General features: G+C 52.6%; 7 protein-coding genes across 7 annotated transcripts; 4 read left to right on the forward strand and 3 right to left on the reverse strand.

Moving 5' to 3' along the window:
• Positions 1-798: 798 nt before the first annotated feature.
• M421DRAFT_28 (uncharacterized protein) lies at positions 799-3,013 on the reverse strand (the record flags this gene model as incomplete). Its single annotated transcript, XM_033588911.1, has 3 exons — positions 799-972; positions 1,149-2,758; positions 2,809-3,013. 3 exons carry the CDS (start codon positions 3,011-3,013, stop codon positions 799-801), a joined length of 1,989 nt encoding a protein of 662 aa, XP_033454079.1.
• Positions 3,014-3,267: 254 nt separating this feature from the next.
• Positions 3,268-4,283, forward strand: M421DRAFT_106127 (GTP-binding protein YPT52). The gene is made up of 5 exons (XM_033587118.1): positions 3,268-3,453; positions 3,508-3,527; positions 3,575-3,601; positions 3,651-3,842; positions 3,896-4,283. The coding sequence occupies exons 1-5, from the start codon at positions 3,381-3,383 to the stop codon at positions 4,244-4,246; spliced, it is 663 nt and encodes a 220-aa protein (XP_033454080.1). The 5' UTR covers positions 3,268-3,380; the 3' UTR covers positions 4,247-4,283.
• A 138-nt stretch (positions 4,284-4,421) lies between these two features.
• Positions 4,422-5,639, reverse strand: M421DRAFT_414887 (uncharacterized protein). Its single transcript, XM_033590490.1, has 2 exons — positions 5,478-5,639; positions 4,422-5,419 (listed from the first exon to the last, which is right to left on the reverse strand). The coding sequence occupies exon 2, from the start codon at positions 5,140-5,142 to the stop codon at positions 4,576-4,578; it is 567 nt and encodes a 188-aa protein (XP_033454081.1). The 5' UTR covers positions 5,143-5,419; positions 5,478-5,639; the 3' UTR covers positions 4,422-4,575.
• Positions 5,640-8,059: 2,420 nt separating this feature from the next.
• On the forward strand, positions 8,060-10,488 carry M421DRAFT_414889 (tripeptidyl-peptidase 1 precursor). Its single transcript, XM_033590491.1, has 3 exons — positions 8,060-8,326; positions 8,379-10,325; positions 10,374-10,488. The coding sequence occupies exons 1-2, from the start codon at positions 8,107-8,109 to the stop codon at positions 10,001-10,003; spliced, it is 1,845 nt and encodes a 614-aa protein (XP_033454082.1). The 5' UTR covers positions 8,060-8,106; the 3' UTR covers positions 10,004-10,325; positions 10,374-10,488.
• Positions 10,242-11,728, reverse strand: M421DRAFT_50404 (uncharacterized protein; the record flags this gene model as incomplete). The annotated part of the gene is made up of 4 exons (XM_033594824.1): positions 10,242-10,325; positions 10,374-10,583; positions 10,631-10,937; positions 10,986-11,728. 4 exons carry the CDS (start codon positions 11,726-11,728, stop codon positions 10,242-10,244), a joined length of 1,344 nt encoding a protein of 447 aa, XP_033454083.1.
• A 544-nt stretch (positions 11,729-12,272) lies between these two features.
• Positions 12,273-15,333, forward strand: M421DRAFT_96909 (glycoside hydrolase family 35 protein; the record flags this gene model as incomplete). The annotated part of the gene is made up of 3 exons (XM_033598438.1): positions 12,273-13,298; positions 13,347-15,034; positions 15,087-15,333. 3 exons carry the CDS (start codon positions 12,273-12,275, stop codon positions 15,331-15,333), a joined length of 2,961 nt encoding a protein of 986 aa, XP_033454084.1.
• Positions 15,334-15,587: 254 nt separating this feature from the next.
• Positions 15,588-17,164, forward strand: M421DRAFT_414891 (uncharacterized protein). Its single transcript, XM_033590492.1, has 2 exons — positions 15,588-16,432; positions 16,495-17,164. Exons 1-2 carry the CDS (start codon positions 15,868-15,870, stop codon positions 16,857-16,859), a joined length of 930 nt encoding a protein of 309 aa, XP_033454085.1. The 5' UTR covers positions 15,588-15,867; the 3' UTR covers positions 16,860-17,164.
• The last annotated feature ends 1,044 nt before the right edge of the window (positions 17,165-18,208 follow it).

Here is an 18,208-nt window from a genome sequence, read left to right on the forward strand (position 1 = left end):
CACCAGCACTAGCTTCGCCATCTCCCTTATATGCTCCCACCGCTTCCGCACGACTTTCGGAAGCTGATCTAACGCTTCCACCTCTGGAGAGCTTGGATTTGGTTTCAACTGCTGCAGTGGCATGGGTGAAAGGTACCTGTGTTCCTATACAGTGCTGGGGGCCAGAGCCCAACTGCAGTGCCCCACGATCATCGACAGAAAGACACGGCGGTTCCTTGCCGAGACAGTGCTGCCGTAGACAACTTGGGAAAAGATTGGACGGCCCGAGAAGAAAGCCCCGATCTCAGCCACAGAAAGCGAAGTTCTTTGTCCCACATTTGAATTCTGCGAGAAGCTAGGAGTGCGATCTCAACCACTATTAGATGCAAAGAAACGATATTGCCTGATAAGGAAGGTCTTCTTCAGGTGCTATTTACTGAGTAGATTGCGTGCAAGGTTGCACTGAAAACCGCCAGGCGTCTGCATCAAAAGTGAGAAAGGAGTGGATGCTAAACCTGGCTGTCCTCACCGCAGCTGCCGGTTTACGCAACTCCTAGCCAGCGTTGATTGCTATGACTTTTGGCGAGCTTACTGCTTTGAGTTTGTTGTTGTAGTGACGGCGGCGAGTCGAAAGAGTGAAAGCCATACAATACAGCATGATCCAAGCACGTCGAGCCACTCCCAGTAAAAAGACTCATTGAACTGTCTGCGGAAATATCCATTGCAGTCTTCAATTCATCTACGTGTATTATGCAATATCAGATCTACTGATGCATCGCCGCTGAAGCGTTTCGCTTTTCGAACAAAGGAGAGATTAGACTACTCAACACGCTTCTTGCCCTCCTCCAAGCCCAGCAGCCTGGCATCACTCTTGCCTCGCTCGTGCTTCGTGCCAATTAGAGAGCCGACTACGGGATTGTGCGAGACTTTGGTAAGGCTAGATTGGTAGGCTTCGACTTGGTGCGGGAGGCGGTTGAGTTTGGGCCAGTTGACCTGCTCGTGATTAGCATACACTCCACATAGAATATGTCGGATTTGCAACTTGCATAAAGCGTGCCGTTAGCCCATATGAAATTCAAACAAGCGCCTGCAGTCGCCAGGCTAAGAACAAGGAGAAGGCGTAGTGGCCAAATAGCAGCATCTGGTGCGCGGCGAGTGAAAGTGCCAACGAGAATGAAGAAGATGCTGGCAGCAAGAATGTAGGGTATCGACTGAATGAAGATAGGCCTTCGGTCGGCAAAAAGAAGCTGCCCACCGATTGCAGAGTCGCTGGGCAGGTAGTTGCCCAAGAACAGATCAAATGCGTCCTGCCTGGGTCCGTCGCTGAAGTTGTTGAGGCAGTAACGTGTGATGGAGTTGTTGAGATCCTGAAGTGCGCCACCTTTGGTCCGAACACCGAGACGTGTAAAGTCGGTCTTGAGCGCGCCAGTACCGGAGTAGGACTTCGAGACAACATCCGCGTTATCAGCCCATACATTGCGGAACAGGAACTCGAAGGCCTTGTCCTCTTCTGCGCTCTCACCTTCATGCATCAAGTCAAGGTCGATGAGCATGCGCGAGAGGATGTATCGTCCGATCATGCTCTGCACAACGTTTGTACGGTCAAGGCAGTCCATACAGTTCGTACGAACAACAGCGGTCTGGTGACGCCTGACCTCGACACGGCTGCCATCACCAGGCATGTCCACAGCCCGGAAGTAGCCGTGCTTCAATACATGCGGTTCCAACTGATCCATCAACAACTTCGCTCGGTCCCATCGCAGACCCTTTGTCTCTGTGTGGAAGTCGAAGTAGACGTAGTGGAGGCGGTCCCAGACGGTCTGGGCGTTTGCGGGCTCGACGATATGGAACTTCTCTTCGGTAATCCTGTCACCTTCAACATTCTCGTTTGGCGATGTCAGCAGAGAATTGACCATTTCCTCATATGCCTCCTTGACTCGCTGCTCGCGTCCCTTCTGGTTGACCAGGTTGACCATCCAGTTGTCACCGTACAGCCTGATTTGCTCCGCAAAGTGCTTCTTGGCTGCGGGGATGGCTGACTCAACACCACGAACCTGCAGCTTCGGTGTGTACTTGAGGGTGTTGATCTCAGCCCAGTAGACCGGAACACTGCCTCGGGTCTGAACGTATGCAAGGATCTGCGTCTCCTTGCCGGGGAGCGCGTTTGCTGTCCCGTTCTGATTCGACCCAAAGCCCCCTGGCCCGCCTGATGCGCTGTCGTTGAGTATGATGGCCTGCTCTGTCTCGTTGAAGTTGGACACATTGCCGTTCTCGTCAATACCGCGCGAGAAGTATCGTGTCCCTGCCTTAAGTCGTGACCTTCTTGTGATCAGGATGAAGGTAAGAGGTGTGCCCTTGATCGAAGTGTTCTTGATCTCCATCATTCCGTACATGACAGGCAGGATGAAGGGGTCGACATCTGGCGACTGGCCGCTCGAGTGCCTGCCATAGCCGGTACTCAGTCCTCCACGGAAGTCAACAAGGTCGCTGGACACGAAGCGGTTCCAGAAGAAGCGGTCATCTGCGCGCTTCCAGAGCGGTATCGAGGGATCGAGGTGAGCTTGGCGCTGGAAGCTGTTTGTGATATCGAAGGAGTAGGAGAAAAACAGCGGTGATGTCTTGATCAGCGTCTTAAGCAGAGACTGGTAGTTGTCCTCGTCAGGGTCGTGCAGTGGGCGCTCGCGCAGCGGCAGGAACTCAGTAGCAACGACCTTGTAAATCATGTGGCCCTTTATCCTGCCCATGGGCTGGGCCTTGGTAATGACGATAATGTACTTGTCTTCACATGCATCAGCCGGCCTGTCCACAAGAGCTCCGAGGGGCATCTACCTAGTCGCAGCTTGATGATACCAAGAATGCCGGCAATGCTGGACACCCTTTTCGAGCCCAGCAGCTTGCCATCGTGCAAACGAACGTCACCAGAAGGCCGGTCTACCACCAATGTCGGCGCAGTGGGCGAGGACGGGGAGGAGAAGGCGTAGTGCGAGGGGGACGAGTGCACATTGATGTCGCGGTACGGCAGAACGGCGCCCATTGCGGCGGTCGCAGAAGGTATTCGGACTGCAGGAAAGAGCGCAACGTTGCTGAGGTCGAGTTGGTGTTGCAGCGTGGAGGCCCGAGTGTGGCGCTTTCGACAGGCGTGGGCGCAATGTTAGCCACGGAGCGTCGCGGCCACGAAGCTGGAGCGCTGGAGCGTTTCGTCATCTTGCCGGGCCAACGCCAAGCCCGCAGCGACCCCGTCACAGGGCAACGACCTTAATCGCTCTTGCACGTTCAACAGCACATCTGAAAGACCCGCACCACCGCTCTCGCTCCCCGCATCTTCCGAGCCTGCCTCTCTTCCCTACCGCACATTTCCTTCCGAACACCTCCTGGTAGCGCCCTACCACCCTTAGACCAACATGTCGCAGAGAGTACAGCAAGGCGGCCGTCCTGGCGGATCCAGGTTCGCACAGTTCAAGCTGGTGCTGCTCGGTGTGTATACACGTCTGGATCTTACTCTGTATGCACGTGACTGACAATGCGCAGGTGAATCTGCTGTTGGAAAGGTATGCAGCCCTATAAGGGCAGCCACGACATGAACTAACATGTGCAGTCGTCGCTGGTTTTGCGATTCGTGAAGGTGAGCCCTCCGGGAGCTAGTATATCATCTCAGCCTGACATTCTGCCAGGACCAATTCGACGACTACAGAGAATCGACCATCGGCGCCGCCTTTCTTACCCAGACCATCGCCCTCGACGAAAACACAACAGTCAAGTTTGAGATCTGGGATACCGCCGGCCAGGAGCGCTACAAGTCGCTGGCCCCCATGTACTACAGGAACGCAAATTGCGCCGTCGTTGTTTATGATATCACACAAGCTGTATGATGCATCACGCGAGGTATTTGATTTGGGCAGGTGCTAATACCACACAGGCCTCGCTCGATAAGGCAAAAGCATGGGTCAAGGAGCTTCAGCGCCAGGCCAATGAGAACATCATCATCGCCCTCGCTGGCAACAAGCTTGACTTAGTCACCGAGTCGCCCGACAAGCGCGCCATTACTACCGCCGACGCTGAGCAATACGCACGCGAAGCCGGCCTCCTTTTCTTCGAGACATCCGCCAAGACAAGCGAGAATGTCCGCGAACTCTTCACCGCCATCGCAAAGAAGCTACCGCTCGACCAGGCCGGCCCACGAAACTTGAGGCCCGGCCAGCAAAGACAGGGCGTCAACCTCAGGCCGGAGGCGAACCAGACACAGGGACCTGCAGGCTGCAACTGTTAGTGAGAGGGATCACCTATTTGCTTTGTAGGTATAGCGCTCGTTATGCGACATTCAACAAGGAGCGATACCATTTTGTTGCTGCTTCCTCGTATCAGTCCGTCTGATCTTCACTTGTAGGGTACGTTTGGAACCCGGCGTTCCGGCTTTGCTATGCGTTAAGAGATGAGCTTCGGGGCCACCTGACAATTTTAATTATAATGATTCCGCTGCCCCTTTCGTTTACCGCACAGTACGGCCAGACTCCTTCCTACGCTGTTGCTATCCGCGTTATCAGACCACCTCCCTGCTTCTCTTCTATTTGCTCTATCTCGTGCTCTCTGATTCTCCTCTCATCCAACCATTGTCTTCCAGTCGAGCTTCCATCCGTTAGGCCTCTTGTAGCACTTTCCCCACTGGCTCACCGTGACATTCTGGCGCTGGGGATTCATGCCCTCATTCCATACAGCGGGCTCACTCGCTGTAACCGTCATTGTTGTTTCCCCATACGTCCACCGACGCTTGATATCCACGCTCGTCAAGTCCTGACCAAACCTGAACATCACCCTCTCGTTCTCGGCGGAGACAGTACAGTTGTACCATACATTGGGATCGCACAGCGTCTCACTTGTCGTCGTCCAGCATGTGGCGCTCCAGTCCGCGACGGAAGGGAACATGGAGACTTCAAATATGGCGCGCGATTTCATGGAGCCCTTATACAAAGGAAAAGGCATCCACACCTCAAAGGATTGGACCAGGAACGAGGACGGGGCTGCCCTGGGTGCTTGGGCGGCAGCAGCTGGCTCGCCGGCGCGGATGTCTACGGTTCTGGATACGTCCGTGTTTGTGACATCCGCGGAGGGGGCGCAAGCAGCGAGAGATAGCAGAGCCAGGATGACTGTGGAGAGGTGGAAACGCATCGTGGCGATTGTGGTGGTTGATGGGCTTGGAGGAGTGGGTGGGTGAAGCTGATGGGCGTTCAAAGCATTGCCAGGTTCCGCTTCTTATGCTGTATATGCTCTTACCTTGCTGCGGTCCAGTCTAGTTGTCCAAGGTGGTGTGCGTGTCGTGCGTTGCCGCGATTTGGCCAGTGACTGTTGGTGGCTGAGAGCTGTATGCGCACTGGTAGTGCCAGGTCAGTATGTTCTTGGTGCATGCGGTAATTGTCTTTTGATGGAAACAGCAGTAGGTGAGGATCTGTGCGTCACTCTTCGGTCAGTAGTGAGTTTTCGGTCTAGTTGACTTGCTCTTGTACCTGGGACGCTCAAGGCTTTGTACTCACTTCCTCTTCCAGAACTTGATCTACGGCTTAGCCACGTCAAACATATCCTGTGAAAGATCCGTACGTTCGGCACAGGTCGCAGTCTCCCATGGTATCGCTAGCAGCCAGGTCGCGAGTTACACCACGAACTGGTACGGTGTTAACGATAGCCGGTATGGTGTGACGGAAAAACGTGGTGGCCATGCAAGGTACTTGTCAAGACGAGGCTAGGAGAGGAGTGATTGCTGCGTTTGCACAGAAGGGTACCCGTGACTGTTCACGGACGTAGCCGGGCGGTAGACGGGTATCCGGATTGTCGGTAGCCTCAGTGACTGAGATTGTGTCTATCCGTGCCGCTGTCATGCTTTGCTGCGCATGGGGCGGAGTACAGCTCTGATCGATCTGAGATAGCTATTGGTCCTTCTTGAAAGCTACATCAAGCTCGGCTGACATTGATGCAAGAAACTGCACTTGGCACCAGGAGGCTACCAGTACCAAAGTGGAGGTACTGCCTCTTTGGAAGACGACTCAGATACATGTGTAAGGTATGACATGAGACACGTATCGGGTTTCTGCGCACGGGTGATATTGATTGAGTGGAGACATGATGAGAATGATCCCTCGATTTTCTTAGCGTATAGAACGCTGTGCAAGCCCGTGCCTGCGCAGCCAAAGAGAAAGGGTGTGACGTCACTGCTCGGTTTGGAAGCTACAGCCCAGATCACGCTCATGCTGTCGTCTTGTATAACTGCGTGAGCAGTGTCGGTCAGAGACTGTGATCAACGATTGTATTGCTATCTGTTGTCGTGTGTGTGTGTTCTGCTACAGGAGCTCTCAGCTCTAAGGTAAGTGCACTTGCCCACCGGCCAGTGCCTGCTACAATAGGATATCATGTGATCTAAGCCACATGGTTACATCTTGTCTTGAGGAATACTCGAGAAACACAAGCAAAGCTCCCACATTGATCCTCGCGGGCTGGCAGACATATCAATGGGAAGAGTACCTTATTCAATGCTGAGCCGTTAAACGGAGTCTGAGACCTCTATCCCAGTCGAATAGTCAGGGATAAGAAACACACCTGAACAGTGAAACACAGTGTTGGCGCACATTCTACTATAAAGCTCCCGTTATTCTCACACCAAGCTCAAATCTACAACTTGCTTCGACTGAAACGCCATGGCATCACAAGTTTCGAACCCAGAGCGTCCGCCGCCGTGCGGACATCTTCCGTCTGAGATCGAGTCGGCAGACCAGCAAAAGAGTACAACCACCACACACTTTCCAGAGCTACTCAATCCAGCACCGGGGCTAGAGTCGATCACATCTCCTCAGTAGACAGCTTGGCCTAAAGACGGAACTGGGCTACTGCTACACCCCCTTCGAATTCGTAGCGCGCTCGAGCCAGATCACGAACCATCACATTTGTCTGCTGAAAACAACGTCGTCAGTCTTGCTGTCGTAAGGACCTTGCTCAACATGAGTGAGCTGGAATGGCAATTGCGAAATGCTGCCTCGGACGCAGCTCTTGTCTCTATATGGGAGTCCGAGCTGCGCGAAAGCGTTCAGAAAAGCGTTGTCTCAATGCGTAGGTGGAACCGCAGCCTCTACCGCCCTCGTGAGCTTGCAGCTCGATCTTCTGATATCGAGCCCAAGTTACACTATTGGGAGACCCACTAGGAGAATGTTGGTAAGTCGGCTGCGTAGAGTGGATGCTCAAGGTAGCACTTCGTCAGCATCCGGAGAACGCCGTGATTCTCACCTTCTATGTTGGATGTGCAACTTCTGCTACGTAGAAGTATGGCTAGAAGATTAATCGAGCGCAGTGTAGACTGAAGTTTTTTCCATGTTTACCCGTCTCTTTCTCAATACATGGTCTGTCTTCAGATTTTTGGAAATGAGTCTGACTGGGTAGTCAAATGCATGTAATGACATCCTACAGAATTAGATGTGCAAGTATTAGACGCATTGCAGTCTGCTAGAGTCATGCGTTAGCTTGGGACAGGGAGTGCGAAGAGTCGTGCAGACTGTAGCTTCAACATGATTAGGACAGTTGAGCTCTCTTCCCAGCAGGAAATGAGGTCGTGAGTACAAATGGAGCGATAACACGCGACCCCGACGTTAGCACCAGTGGCTAGTAGCGGTCCACAGCCCGTAATTATGTCGTGCGCAACCGGGTGTTCTCGCGCAGTGTAAAACTATGGATTGAAGAGGAAGGTAGGGTGCCTGAACCTGTATCGTTCTCCATGTCGTCTTCCGTGTCCTTGGTCAAAGTACCTGCAGCAGAGGGAGGTGGAGTATCGGTGCTAGCGCAAACTAGCGCCCAAAGCAGAAGGTGCGGACGCTCTTGACAGCGATAAGTCCCAACCAAGCCCTCTTCAAGCATGTCATTGCCGCTAAAATATGCGCTTAAGCTTCCATTCGAGAGCTTGGTTGTTCTTGGAAGGTGTGACTGTGGGGCAATCTCGTTCGGCCGCTCCTACAACGATGCTTGTTATGGGGAGGCTGGGCGCGCGGATCGAATAGTGCTGCGGGTCCATGGTCTTCGAGAGATAAATAGCAGTCGGGTCCCCTTCATGGGTTGGTGTTCGTCTTTCAATCTTGTACGTGACCTCTACCTTTCATCATGCAGATCAAGTCCGCTTTCGTGGCTGCGGCCATTCTCGCCTTTTGTGATGCGCTTACGACTCCCCTCAGCGCACGCTCACCGTACGTCGTGAAGGAGACCCACTATGTGCCTAAGGAGTGGCAGAAGCAAGATCGTGCTCATGGAAGAAAGACCATCTCCCTCCAGATTGGTCTGAAGCAGGGCCGCTTCGAGGAGCTTGACCGTCACCTCCACGAGGGTAAGAATGTCACGTGAAGCACGCTATATTCAAAATCGCTGATTGCGACCAGTTTCTGACCCTGATCATGCTCGTTACGGTCAGCACTTGACCGCTGAAGAGGTTGATGAGCTCATCAGGCCCTCTTCTCAGACACACGACCTTGTGCACGATTGGCTCCAGGAGAACGGCATTGAGATTGAGAACCTGAGCTACAGCGCCGCCAAGGATTGGATCGTTGTGCGTTTGCCCATTGAGCAGGTCGAAAAGCTCATTGAAACCGAGTACCACAACTACAAGCACCATGACGGCTCGGTTGTTGCTCGTGCTACAAGCTGGTCGCTTCCACGCAACCTGCACGACCACATCGACACCATTCAGCCTACCACTTCGTTCTTCCGCGCTGAGAAGAACATCGCTACCTACCTTGAGGGTGGCGCTGAGATTCCTCAGGGCTACCAGGTCCCTTCCAACCAGACCATTGCTGCTGTTTGCAATGCAACCTCAGTTACCCCTCAGTGCTTCGAGACCCTTTACCAGACCAAGGGCTACAAGCCCAAGGCCCTCGACAAGAACAACGTTGCATTCAACAACTTCCTTGGCGAGGTCCCTATTCGCCCGGATGGAAAGCTTTTCCTCGAGAAGTTCCGTCCTGAGTCTGTAGCCCAGGCGGCAAACTTCAAGCAGATCTCTATCGCCAACGGCCCAGTTCAGGATGGTCCTCTGAGCGCCAACCAGACTGCTAATGGCCTCAGCCGGGAGGCCAATCTGGACTTCCAGGCCATTGCTGGTATCGACTACGGCACACGTATCATCAGTTACTCGACCGGTGGCTCACCCCCATTCATCCCGGATCTCTCGACTCCAGAAAACACGAACGAGCCCTACCTGGTCTGGGTCAACTACCTGCTCTCACAGAAGGATCTTCCCAAGATCGTCTCCACCTCTTATGGTGACTCTGAGCAGACAGTTCCCCGCTCATACGCTGAGCGTGTCTGCAAACAGTTCGCTCAGGCAGGTGCCCGCGGTACCACTCTCTTCTTCTCCTCTGGTGACAGCGGTCTTGGTGGTACCGACAAGTGCTTCACCAACGATGGCAAGAAAACCTACCAATTCAACCCTGATTTCCCCGCCTCTTGCCCATACGTTACCGCCGTTGGCGCTACCATGAACTTCGCTCCCGAGGAGGCTGTCTACCGGGCCGGTCGCAACACCTCTTCTGGCTTCCGCGACCTTTACGCTGGTGGATCCGGCTTCAGCAACTACTTTGACCGACCCACATGGCAGGGCAACGTCGTTCCTCAGTACATCAAGCAACTTGACGGCCTGTACGACGGCCTGTACAACAAGACGGGTCGTGCGTATCCCGATCTTGCTGCCCAGGGTTTGTACTTCGCCTACTTCTGGAACGGCACACAAGGCACCATTTCTGGTACCTCTGCCTCCACTCCTCTCACTGCCGGTATCTTCTCACTCGTCAACGATGCTCTGATTGCTAGCGGTAAGCCTGCTCTCGGTTTCATCAACCCCTGGCTTTACAAGAAGGGATACAAGGGCCTGAACGACATCCTTAAGGGTACCAGCCACGGCTGCAACGTTGACGGCTTCCCGGCTACTGAGGGCTGGGACCCTGTCACCGGCTGGGGAACACCGAACTTCCCCAAGCTGCTCAAGGCCGTTGGTGCGAAGATCCACTGAAGCATTCGATTTAGCGGAGCGTGTTGCGTTGGGTGTGTGTGTGTAGTTCATGTAAACGAGACCGAGATGTGGCATGCTTGATGGTATATAGCGACGAATAGTGTCCAATTATGAACAACAGAAGCTACTTCGTGTACGCCATACAATTATACTTTAAATACCCTAGCGGATGAGAATACATACTTCAACAGTGATTCGGGCACGCTCAGACTCTTTCCAGAGACGTAGAGAAGGGGTTTCAACCGTCTAATCCGCCGTTCGATGTGGCCACGTCAGGATTGGGGTAGTACCAGGATGCGACCGCTACGATAATATACACGATCTAATCAATAGTCAGACTGCAGCTTGCATGTACGTTGATAGTACTTACGACAAGGAGTGCGCCCTCCAAGTAATTGGACTCGCCATCACGCAGGAAGTTGCCAACCACGACAATGGAGAGCACAAGCAACACGATCATGAAGATCTCGAAGTTAAGGTCCATGTCTTTGCCGAGAGCCCATCCGACTACAACAGCGAGAGGAGCGTTGAACAGGGCAGTCTGGATTGAAGGGCCGATGCAGTGGAAGAGTGCGAAGTTCTGAGAGCTATTAGTTAGGCATTGCGGAAGTGCGTAGTTCGGCTCACGATCTGGCCATCCCAAGCCTCGTCAACGGCAGTCAGATGCTCTGCAGCCTTCTCGACCAAAGGAAGCATGATAAGACCAAGGAACTGATCGGGTATGCCGGCTTCGACAACATCTTCAATGCGCACCACCAAGAAGACTGCCAGCATCGTCACAATGGCGAGCGACAAGACGATGGCAATAATGCACTCTGTAAAGGTAAACTTAGGCTTTGCGACGTCTTCGTGATGATCAAGATCGGCGTGCTCATCGGCTTCAAGGACTTCGTCGAAGATGGAGTGTTGCGACCTGACATTATAGAATATGAAGCTATTACGATCAGTGTCGATCATATCACTGAGAGCTTGTCCAGCTTACATGGCGAAGGCAACCATCAACATAATTGAGGTGATCTGACTGATCCTAAGGACGTTGTGCTGCAAAATCTTCTCGGTGAATTCGTGATGTTTGGTCGCTTTCTGGACAGCAGAGCCTTTCAGGGCGGAATAGTATGCGCTTGGGATCAGCAGACCAAACCCTGCCACAAGTAGCAGTCCGCTTCCCACTTCACTGATCGATGCGTGGAATTTCTGCCTTGCCTGTCGCAGACCACCGACAAAGAAGCAAAGTCCAAGGCAAAGTAGCAAGTTGGTAAGGATCGAACCTAAGATGGCTGCTTGGATGACAGGAATGAGGTTGCCGTGTTCAGAAGAGCCTTCCGATGCTCTGTGCTTCGCGATCAGAATGATGAAGAGGATGATCTCAACGATTGAACCAAAGGCCGTCTCAATAAGGATGCCAGACACCTTGGGCATCTTCCGCGCATATTCCTGGCCAGCGAAACCGAGCAGGTTCGCGACCGGAATCATTGCGACATAGCTGAGCGCAAAGACGATAATTGGGTTGCTGGGGAAGGCGAAGTGCATAATGAAAGCTACAGGCACCATCGGCCAGAGCAAGTTGGTCCATTTTGCTGCATTGCTGCCAGATCTCCACGCTACTTGGACGAAGTGCGAGGCTTGGAAACCAGTACGGCCGCTCTCTCCATCAGGATGAATGTGTTGCGGCACGATGTGGTGCAGGAGGGGGGTGGATTCGGAATTGTGATGATTTGAAGGCATCGTGCCGGAAGTAGGGTTGTAAATTGAATCACAATGACGTGCAGAGGTCAAAGAATGAAAATGAGAGAAATTGCTGCTGTACATGTGGAAGGCGGAGGGGAAGCGCGAGGCCAAGCCCTCAGCCTCCTTCCAAGACCCAAAACCGGGAAGGCACAATGCTTTTTGGCGGCACAAATCTTGATCATCGCCAAACACCAACGCTCATCATCAGATGCATCGCGGAGAACATTGCGATAGCCGCTGAAGGCAACCCTTCCGCTGCATGACACCACGCTCTCTTGCGCACCCTTCTCGGCATCCGGAACGATGTTCGCCCAAGATGCCCCGCATTTATCCTTGTCTGGCGCCTCCCGTACCTGACAGATTATCCGGGGTCGTGTCCACATGCAGCGCTATGGACGGCAAATTAATGAGCCAGCAATAGGATCAACGACGTGACCGTATGGCGAAATGATCATCACTCTATCGTGCCGCTCGTCCTCAGAGCATGGGGCGATGTATAAGAAGCGCCCTTCAACCAGGATACACAGCACAGAAACCCAGCATGAGGTTCTCACAGCTCATTTGCGGCTTCCTTGCCCTGCTATTGGGGGCATACGCCACCGACAATGGCCTCCAGACAGTCGTGGAATGGGACAACGGTTCTTTGCAAGTCAACGGGGAGCGCGTCATCATCATGAGCGGAGAATTTCACTACGCTCGTCTCCCAGTTCCAGAACTGTGGCTAGACATCTTCCACAAATTCAGGGCCAATGGTATGAACACTGTGTCGATCTACTTTTTCTGGAGCTACCATTCTGCATCGAAGGGCACCTATGACTTCACTACACCTGGGAAGGACATCCAGCGTCTCTTCGATGCAGCAAAGGAAGCTGGGCTCTATGTCATTGCAAGGCCTGGCCCCTATATGAACGCTGAAACAAGCGGAGGTGGTTTCGCGCTTTGGACAAGCGATGGAAGTGGTGGCAACTATAGGACGTCCGACGAGACCTACCGACAGGCCTGGTCAGAGTGGATCGCCGAAGTTGGACCCATCATCGCGAAGAACCAGATCACCAACGGCGGTCCCGTCATCTTGACCCAAGTTGAAAACGAGTTGACGGAGTCGAAATACGACCCGAACAACACCTTGGTCATATACATGGAGCAGATCAAGCAAGCTTTCAAAGATGCAGGCCTGATTGTTCCTACGACACACAACGAGAAGGGCTTCCGAGGCAAAAGCTGGTCGACTGACTACAACAACGTCGGTGGGGCTGTAGACATCTACGGCCTGGACAGCTATGCAGGCGGTCTGAGCTGCACAAACCCTGATACTGGTGGAAGCGTCATCCGCACTTACTACCAATGGTTCCAGGAAGTCTCACCAACCCAGCCGGCCTACGTTCCCGAGTTTCGTGGTGGCTGGTTCCAGGCCTGGGGTGAACACTTCTTCGACGAATGCCAGTCGGATCTTAGCCCAGAATACCCTGATGTGTTCTACAAGGATGTTCTCGCCCAGCGCGTCACGCTCCTCAATCTGTACATGACCTATGGCGGAACCAATTGGGGTCACTTAGCAGCGCCTGTTGTAGGTCCATCTCAGTTCAAATGTATAACTGCTGGCTAATACTTATAGGTGTACACATCGTACGACTACGATGCATCGATTCGTGAGACTCGCGAGGTTCGCGACAAGTACAAGCAATACAAGCTGATTTCACTGTTCACTCGTGTCAGCAAGGGCCTCCATAACACCGTAATGGAGAGTAATGGCACGGGTAATGTCGTCAGCGCCCCAGATGTATTTACTTGGGTGCTGAAGAGCAAGGACAGTAATGGCAGATTCTACCTCACCGAGAAAAACGACACGAGGTCCAGGACTGTGACGGACTTCTCCCTTAATGTCAACACCTCGGTTGGTCAAGTGACTATCCCGAGTCTCCAACTGAACGGCAGACAAGCTCGGTGGGTTGTCACCGACTATGCCATTGGGAATGAGACTCTTCTCTATTCATCTGGGGAGGTGCTGACCTACGGAACTTTCGATCAGCCCGTGGTAGTACTCTACTTGAAGCAAGGACAGACTGGAGAGTTTGCCTTCAAGTCGCAGAGCAACATAACCTTCAGGTCTTACGGAGCAGACTCGAATTTTACGACGGCCTCTAGCAACATCTCAAGTTATGCCAGCTTCAAGTACAAGCAGGCAAAAGGGGTCACTGCTGTACAGTTCTCGAACGGTGTGCTTGCCTACCTTCTGGATGTCCCTACTGCGTGGACCTTCTTCGCTTCCCCCACCACCGCGAACCCTAACGTTACGCCCGACAGCCACATTTTCACGCTTGGACCCTACCTCGTCAGGACAGCCAGCGTTTCTCGTGATACTGTATCCCTGATTGGCGATAACGCCAACGCGACTACCATTGAGGTCTACGCCGGCAAGAGTGTCAGTAAAATCTGTTGGAATGGCAAAGAGCTGGCGACTGCGAAGACGCCCTACGGCAGTCTCACTGCCAAAATTACTGGCACCCAGGATCGTAAGATCGAGCTTCCTGTATTGACCGACTTCAAGGTCGCTGATTCGGCCCCTGAAATTTCACCATCCTTCGATGACAGTAATTGGATCGTGGCTGACAAGAACACGACGCTCAATAAGGTCAAGCCGTTAACTCTCCCAGTTCTTTACAGCAGTGACTACAAGTTCTACGCCGGCGCCAAGTTGTATCGTGGGTACTTTTCAGGAAAAGATGCTGCGTCTCTGAACCTCACGGTACAGGGTGGAGCTGCTGCAGGCTGGAACGCTTGGCTGAACGGACAGTCAATTGGCTACAATCCCGGAAATGCAACATTATGGGTCTCCAATGCGGTCATTCCATTCAAGAACGTCACGTTGAAGGATGAAGGCAATGTCTTGACTGTGGTGACCGACTACACGGGTCATGATCAAACATCCTATGGACCATCCGGAGCTCAGAACCCCCGAGGTATCTTGGGCGCGCAGCTCTTGAGCGCCAACAACACGAAGCTGAATTTCGATATGTGGAAGATTCAGGGTAATGCCGGTGGCGAGAAGAACATCGACCCCGTCCGTGGGCCCTTGAATGAGGGCGGGCTGTACGGAGAACGTCTTGGGTGGCATCTCCCTGGTTTCGATACAACCAGCTGGGAAAGCGCAAGCCCGACTGAGGATGGCGTCGAGGGAGCAGGCATCAAGTGGTACACGACGAACTTTGATTTGAACGTCGATAAGGATCTTGACGCTCCTATTGGTGTTGAGTTTGGTGCTGCTGCTGGAACGGTTGCTAGGGTGCAACTTTACGTCAACGGGTGAGCTCAACCCAGTCGAGAAAAGTCTCACACGATCTAACATATATGGCAGGTACCAGTATGGAAAGTACTTCCCGCACATCGGTCCTCAGACTCGGTACCCTATCCCACCAGGTATTCTCAACCCGCGGGGCTCAAACACACTGAGCGTTGCAGTATGGTCCCAGACTGATGCAGGCGCGAAGCTTAGCACTCTGCGGTTGATTTCGTATGCTAGTTATGAGAGCGGATTTGATTTCGCTGGGATTGACGGGAAGCAGCTGCAACCAAACTGGCAGGACCGATCACAGTACGCGTAGTAGATTGCGCCGGAGCGCTGTTCGCTCTGCCATACAATTCGACGTGACACTTTAAACACCTCAACCTTTCTCACTTTTCACACGAGACCGTCGACGATCGAACAAAAAGTATGTTCAACCAATCACTTGATTCGGGTCTGCCAAATGACGCGCCAAGTCGGTAGTAAACCGGCTTGGTCTTGTCAAGTGGTCGGTCACACCTTCCCTCATGATAGGACGAGTCACAACTACCAGCCACTACAGTCGTCGTTTCACTATTTTGACTGAATATGGCAATATTCATTGTGACGCATCTTACGCGCAACCTCATATGCCATCACGCCACACGCTAAGTCGGTGTCTTTCCGAGCAGATCATCTCCAGGCGGGCCGTAGCCGATCGCGGCGCTAAGACCGCTGTTATTGGCAGCCAACACATTACGACTGCCAAGTACGGACTCATTGAACCAGCGTAACCTTACAGTAGCAGCTAAAGTCAGCATCGCACCCCTATGTTTGGCCGCTCATCCAACAACACGTTCGTTGTATCGACACCATGGGCACATTAGTGTTACGACTACCAACCTTCACTCGCCTTGCGACCTTTATGTTACTGCTTTCTCCAATCTTTGCGCAGAACGATCCAGTAATTTCAAATAGTAACGCCACCACAACTCCAACTTCATGTCCTTTGCACATCCACCAAGACTTCAATCCCGATGCGCCAATCAACTCTACCGGAAGCGTCAATATGCATTGGAACGCATTGATGATGGATCCTGCGCGTAATGACTGGATTTTCACGCTCATGTATAACGAAACTCGAAATCGGCAAGCGCCGCATGTCGTATTCGATACTCAGCACAAGTTACAGTCATATATAAGTGCACCGGAAGCAAGCGAGGCACAGGCATGTATCCACATGTTCGGAGGCCTCAATGCGACTTCATCATCCAGTGAGCTAAATGGCTGTGACGGGGTCCTTGACGATGCTTGTTTTAACTTTCTCGGCAATGCGACATTCAGCAGCGGTTGCAGCCTTCCAGAGCCGAGACTCAAATGGCTGGAGGACCTCAGAGAAGTGTGCGGCACCGACGTAGCGACGTCTCTTGCCAGTACTAGTAAGTTCGTTGGCACACATGTGCGTTTCCGACCAATGAAGCATTCCTAACCCTAAACACAGGCAATGCTCAAGACTTGACCAACAGGACCTGCACTATAGACCATCCTCCAGGCTCCACTGTACCAGACCACTACCGCACCTGGGCCGCAATGGGAAGAGGCTTCACCGAAAGGAATGTGGATATCGACCCGTCAAGCTTCGTTTGGTACGACACGTATGTCCGGCAAACTGTTCCATTTCTCGTCACCGCGAATTTCCTTGGCGGAGTTACAGAGACACAAGTCGTCTGTGTAGCCCCTAAAGAGGTGGTTGATGGAGGAAGAGTACCTGCGCGGACATCTGTAGCCAGCCTGAGTTGGCGGAGCTCGAGTTTGGTGGCTGTGGCTGTAGCCGTGGTGGCCAATGCAGTGGGCACGTTGGCATGATGATGAGATCAATGCTGCTGTTTGGATACATGGGATCCATTGCTATTCTATAATTGATACCCCAGGCATTCTTGAGCTTCCTTCAGGTCTGGTGCCGTTCTGCTCCTCTACCCGCACACATGCGACAGTGTTCACATCTCAGCATAATCGACCTTCCAGCCACCAGGCATACGATCAGTAAAAATCCTCTTTGGATCCTACTTGCCACGAATCTCTTTAAGTCTCTTCACACTGTCGCTGCCGTAGCTCTCGAAGACCTTTTGTCCTTTATCCGCATGAATCATGTAGAGGTATCTGCTTAGGCCATCAACGTCCCGCAGCTTGGCCTCAATCTCCCCGTCAGCGCTCTTGACCCAATCCTCGATCTCTTGATCGAACTCTCCACTGCTGTACCAGGTTATGCTCTCCTCGACTCAGAATCCGGGCTCAAGCAGTATGTTGTGCGGCATGTCTGCAGACTTCTTAGCCATATTTGGGTTCACCACGTTGAATGCGAGACCGTTGAAGAAATTTGTGACTCCATTCGCCAGGCTAGAGGCCTTCAAAGAGTCGAAAAACGTATCAAGCAGAATATTGAATGCCTCCGCGGTTGCTTTGATAGAGACGACGCGGGTTTCCTGGCGCAGGCCATGGGATTGCCCGGCTTCTTTGAAAGCTGAGCGCATTGCACGGCCGTACTGCGCAAGGGAGATCGGTCGAAGGGTTGACGTTCTGTTCAATACTAGCAGACCCGTGGTAGTGCTGTAGATGTACTCAGCTAACCGGACTAGATGTGGGTGCAGATGTGCCGTTGTAGAAAAGGGTATTTAGCCATCTTCTACATTTCCGGTTTGTGGTGGTCAGCATTGTGGATCGTTACACGCAGGTAAGGCTGAGTAGTTGCGCGTTAAGAGCGGCAATATTCCGGATTCGAGTAGATCTGTGTAAACTAGATGCCTGAAGCATTCTCGACCAGTGATTTTGGATACGCATATAGCGAGGTTGCTGTTTTCCAATAGATCCTCGTGAAACTCATGGTTTTCGCTTTCGGACTCACTCGGGCGGTGCTGCTCTGCTTGTCCCAAAATGCGTTGCACGTTTCGAAGTAGACAACGATCTCTTTGACGCATACGCACTGTGGCTCACTGTACCGATTGAGGAGGATGAGGGAGACTGAGGGCCATTGGTTTGTTGGGATGTGTTGGTTGTGGCGTTATTCGATCGTAACAGCAACCAAGCACATGGGCGATCCAAAGCAGGCGGAAGTCATTTTGCGAGCTAATAAACTGCTTTTATCAATGTCTGGCCCTAATTGTTCTAGTCTCTTACTTTTCTGTTAATTGAAGAGGTTTTGGTAGTGCTGTGAATTT

This window comes from Didymella exigua (assembly GCF_010094145.1).
Source record: "Didymella exigua CBS 183.55 unplaced genomic scaffold M421scaffold_1, whole genome shotgun sequence".
Taxonomy (NCBI): domain Eukaryota; kingdom Fungi; phylum Ascomycota; class Dothideomycetes; order Pleosporales; family Didymellaceae; genus Didymella; species Didymella exigua.